The sequence below is a fragment of the Ursus maritimus genome, unplaced genomic scaffold, assembly GCF_017311325.1.
Source record: "Ursus maritimus isolate PB19 unplaced genomic scaffold, ASM1731132v1 scaffold_17, whole genome shotgun sequence".
Taxonomy (NCBI): Eukaryota; Metazoa; Chordata; class Mammalia; order Carnivora; family Ursidae; genus Ursus; species Ursus maritimus.
In genome coordinates this window covers 18,531,658-18,537,245 of record NW_024424119.1, presented here as the reverse complement: position 1 = coordinate 18,537,245, position 5,588 = coordinate 18,531,658, and the positions used below count along the sequence as shown (strand labels likewise).

The window sequence follows — 5,588 nt, the reverse complement described above, 5'->3', positions numbered from 1 at the left end:
AAAAAAAAAATCACTTAAGTTACACTACCATCTCTTAGATTATTATGCTTTTAAGAAATACTTACTGTCAGCTCATAAACCAAGAATGGCAAATATGTGTTTTCTCGGGTGGTAATTCCAATCAATTGGAAGTAGACTCCATGGAGACTTGACAAAATGGCACAAGACAGGAAAACGGCAACACATATACCATCACATATTTCCTCATCCTTGCATTAAATTAAGACATCAAATTCTGTTACAACCAGTAGAAATTGGGCAAAGTGTATCAACAAATACATCATAAAGCAGAAATCCAAATGCCCAAGAAAAGATACCCAACATTGCTAGTTATCAAGAAAATGAAAACTGAAATTAATGGTGGGGCACCATTTTTAACCTTTGAGATTATGAAAAATAGAAAGATCTCCAGTATCGAGTGATATGGATGTAGGGAAAGAATATAGAGAGAGATGGATGTAGGGAAAATGGTACTCTCATATACTCCTGGCCATCAGACACATTGAATGAGAAACATTGCCTATCAGTTCTACTTCTGGACATATTCCCTAGGAAAGCTCTCACACCTATGCTCCTGGAGACAGGTGTAAGGATGGTCACTGCATTTTTGTTTGGGATAGTTTACAAGGGAGGGGAGGGGAGGGGAGGGAAAAGGAAAAAGGAAAAGGGAAGGAGGAAACAATCTAAATGTCCACCTCAAAGGGAATGGATAAATAAGACGATATAGTCATAACATAGAATATTACGCAGAAGTTAAAAAAGATTATGTCAGATCTAAACAATGAACATGGATAAGGTAGAAATCAGAGTGTTTACTCCAAAAATCAAGATGAAAAAATGGTATGTATGCATATTTGCACTTGTGGATGAATCTAACATATTGACCTGATTCAACCTTGAATGGAAAGATACACAGCATATTCATAATTGGGTTGTCTCTGGGGAGCTGGCCATAGAATGAGAGTAGGGATGACAGACCAAGGGGCTTGTGATCTGTCTGTATTGTGCTTTTACTTCCACAAATCAAGAAAAAGGCTGAAAACAAATATGATAAAATATTAACAGCTGTTCATTCTGGGTGGTGGGAATGCGGGTGTTTGTTGTATTATTCTTTGCACTATTCTGTAACTTTTAAATTTCACAGAATTTTTAAAAAGATGATGAAGACTCCCTGAATACTGACGAAGCAGGTGAAACTTGCACATGTCACTGATACAAGAGAGTGGCTGGAGGAACACAAGGCCAGTTTCTACACCTGGCACTGAGCGAGTGGACATGCAGCTGCAGAAGAGAGCCTCAGACACCGAGTGTGGCAAGGGACCCCATGATCCTAACCTAAGTGGTAGTCGGTGTGGCCAAGACATATTTAATTTTTCCAAGGACTCCAGAATACGCAGACACAGTTCTAATGCAGTGATTCAAAACAGAACTCTTTGCTTAATGATGAAAAACTTTCAATATTACCAAGAAACCCAAGAACTTCCAACTAATTTTCAATCTGAAATAGAAAAAAAATCCTTAACTGCAGAATATTTTGAAAGAAAAGAGGTTTTATTACTCTCAAATATATTTTGTAGCCCCAAGAATTATCTACTATGAAGATTTTTCAAGCAGAGTCATTTGGCCTTTAAGATTAGGAAAGACCTATCTGATTAACCAGCATCTGTGGGTCTGAAGAAAACTGAAACTGAAACCTGTCCTATAACAAGTTAAACATACCCTAGAAAACCTTATTCGTGTTATTAATTTACTTAATAAATAACTCCACACCAAGGAAACGTGAATTTAGCACAGTCGTGCATGAACTATTGCAAATCCAAATACATGGAGCTTTCTTATATATTACAGGTTATTTAAATGGTTGAATGTGTTGGGATGGGGCACTAATTAGCTTCCATTCACAATTAACTGCCTTTTACGATATCTAGCAAACAGTCTTGACTTGATGGTAGCTAAGTCCAAGCAGCAGTAGCCAAACGTCATTCAGGCAAGCCTGGGGCCACGTGAGTTACTTACTGTCGCTAAGGGTCCAAGCAATGAGATCTTCACTCCATTCCCCCTGGGCCTTGGTGTTCACTCTGGCTCGGACTATGTACTGCTCCCTGGGCTGTAAGTTGTTGAGCAGCACTGAAGTCAGGTTGCCTGGCACTTTGATATTCTGCTGGTCACTATTCATTTGTACAGACCTTCTCTCCACTTCAACATAGAAGTCATCTTCCGAGCTTGGAAATATTGGTTGCCAGGTCAAATTTAGAGTGGTCTGACTTTTCGGTAGGAGGATGAGACCTCTTGGAGGAGGGAGACCTGGGAGAAACCAGAAAGATCATGATTTTTTTTCTAAGATTTATTTTATTTTTAAGTAAGCTCTACACCCAGCATGGGGTTTGAACTCAAAACCTTGAGATCAGGAGTCACATGTTCTATCGATTGTACCAGCCAGGTGCCCCTAGATCATGATTTTTGCTTCGGGTGAAGCACAAACAGCCCCAAAAGGCAGCTTTACAGAGTGACCTTGGCTTCTAGAATAATACACAACTTCACAAACCATCAAAGAAACACAAGCTAGCAGCCACGTCATACTTTTTCTCTATCAAAATTGCAAATCTTTATAACAATTCTAATTTATAGTTTGAGTAATTATAACACAGGAACCCTTTAGAGAACAACTTGGGAGTATTTTTCAAGAGCCCTAGAAATGACCGTCTGCTCTGGCCCTATAAAGCTGACCACACCAGGGATTTATCCTGAAGAAATGATCCAGAGGAAGAGAAAAACCTAAGTGCCTGAAGACATTCGTTACGGTGTTACTTATGATAATAAACAACCAGAAGAAACCTAAATGCTCAAAATAGGAAAATGCTTTAATAAATTATGATATAACCATCCAATGGATTGAAATAGATCATTGCAAATAGTATAGGAGGCCGGTAAAAATATTTATACTACATGAGAAAAAATTCTGATTGCAACATGGTAAAAGTCATGGCTACAGTTGGTGAAGGATAGGGAGGAAACTGATAAAAATTAAAACAGTGGTTTTTCCAAGTTTGTGGGATAGGATGGGTGGGTAACTATTCAGTGTTTTGGTTACGATTTTGAGCAATATATTTTCTACAATTTCAGGGTTACTTCCCCATAGCAAGAATTTCAAACACTGGAACAGCTGTGGTGTAGGGCCTGGCCTAGCTCTGATCACAGCTAGGTATTGGCTATGACCACACGCTGCCATGGCCAAGAACCTGGGCTACCAGACAGGTACCTGAATGGAAACATCATGGGTTTTGAAATGAAAAAGATAGGAGCATGCCTAGTTTTGGCCTTGGAAAAATTCATAAGCTCTCCAAGTTCACATGTAACACAAAATGGAATTAGTTATCTTTCAGACTCAGGAGGAGCACATGGGATAATGGATGTGAAAATGCTTAGAAGGAGTCAGGGACTCTTACATAACCTACTTTCCCTTCCTTCCTTCCTTCCTTCCTCCCTCCCTCCCTTCCTCCCTTCCTGTCTTATCTTGTGTCAATGGGCACAGAAGGACTCTGTATCTTCAGTTATAATAGTAGTAAATTGACTTTTCAATTCCAGATATTAAGTATTTTCAAAACATAGAATAGGGATCCTCTAACTCATGCATTCTCAGTGGGGACATTATTGCCCCTAAGGGGGCAAAAACTGGTTCATGGGATATGAGAACATTTTAGATATTACAATGGCTTATGAAGGGCCACAGTATATAAACAGATCTATGGTATCAAAATTCATGACAGGGGAGGCATTAGGACAAAAGAGACATTTTTTGTCTCATTTTTTTGCATCTATAACAGAGACTGCCCCCTTTGCTCATCACCCCTCCACCCCCCCAGTTTTCATCTCACCAGCAGCACCCTTGAAGAACCTTTTGTCCTAAGGACACAGATATCTAAAGGGGGCAGTAAGTGAAGGAGGAGGATGGGAGAGAAAGAGGAGGAGGGAGAAAAGGTTGAAAAACAGCTCTTTTGGGTTAGAGGTAAGAGAAAGTGTCTGTTTCCATAGACCAGGACGGAGACTTCCAAGGCCAGTTCCGACTGCTGTTACACTAAGCAGAGCCAGCAATCAGGTCTCACAACTCGCTTCACATTATGCTAAAGCAATAATAATTCTCTGTAGCCTTTGCAAATAAAATCATTATTTTAACTATTTAATATTAATACATTTATTACTCTAAATAGCTATTATTCTCTACAACCTTTACAAATTGAAAGAGGTGATGGTAACTCCTTTCGCTTATCTCTGAAGTTTAAGTTCCAAAGAAGTCGCCCAGAGGAGTCGGGCACTTATAATGACAAAGCAGAGCAGAGAACTGATGTTTCGGAGCATATATGTAAACCTCCTAAGCCCAGGCCCGGTACAGAGGAGTCACTCGATAAATGGTCATTTCCCTTTTCCTTTCCCTCAGGAACATGACTTACCCTCCACCCCTCCCTACCTGCCCTCTTTCTGCCTGTGTTCAGAGTGTGATCTCTTCCCTGGCCTCCTGGCCTTCACCAGTAAATCAGCACATTTATAAATAGTGCAACTGCCAGATGAATTAAAAAACAAACATCAGCAAAATTCAAATGATGGGAAAACAAGAACCTTCAAGAATTCCCTCCCCACCTACCCCCGAGAACTACTTTGAAATATTCCAAGAGACTTCTAGATACGTCCTGGCTGGAACATACTCAGTGCTGAAGACAGTACCGTGTGGGTCTGTCAAGTGTTTTATGATCTGTTCCATAAATACTTTCCATCTGAGTCAGACTATGACCTTCCCCTTTGATTCATCAACACCGGCCCGAGAAAGAATTAACTACCATGTGCCTTTTAGCAGCAACCTGACCACAGCAGAGGCCCCTTGGATCCCTTCATCTTCTAACTTACAGTTTCTGGTGTTATTTTTTGTATTTGCTACCTGGGGACTTCCTGGGGAACCATCCCTTATTTTCACACTGCTTCTCTAAGCACCAGAGTAGCTCTTGAGTTCTATTTGGTTCTTCAAGGGTGCTGCTGGTGAGATGAAAACTGGGGGCGGAGGGGTGATGAGCAAAGGGGGCAGTCTCTGTTAGGGATGCAACACCCCTGCAGGAGAGCACACTCATTCTAGATCCTTCTCCCTTTAGGAATTAGACCGAGAACAGGAAAATTTACCAATTGGGATAAAGAAGTGGTATCTTTGGGCTCCTAGGTAAAAAAAAAAAAAAAAAAAAAATTGGAGAAATAAAAAGATGTGAAGTCTGAAGATCAATTTATGAACCACTCTGAGATGCTACTTGTTAATCTATAAAATGGGGAAGATAATTCTTACCCTTTAAAGTAATATGAATTAAATATATGTGAACTTAAAACTATACAGTGTTGACCAGAAGACAGTAACAAATGGTAAGACACGGTGAACACTAGAAAAGCAAGCTTTACAAGGGATTACTCCCTTGTTTCAGAGAGGGGTACCTGGGTAGCAGAAAGCTGGAGCCTAGGTTAGTGTCAAGGAAACGTCACAAATTCAAGGGACCTTCAATTAACAATAGAAGGGCAATCAATAATAAAATTGTTCAGTCAAAGAAATATCCCTA

General features: G+C 40.0%; 1 protein-coding gene across 1 annotated transcript in view; it reads right to left on the bottom strand.

Moving 5' to 3' along the window:
* TEK (TEK receptor tyrosine kinase) overlaps positions 1-5,588 on the bottom strand; it is a 90,833-nt gene that overhangs the window by 18,822 nt on the left and 66,423 nt on the right. Inside the window, exon 12 of the mRNA XM_008695085.2 lies at positions 2,017-2,304. Coding sequence (XP_008693307.1) covers positions 2,017-2,304 — 288 coding nt within the window. The remainder of the gene's footprint in view (positions 1-2,016; positions 2,305-5,588) is intronic.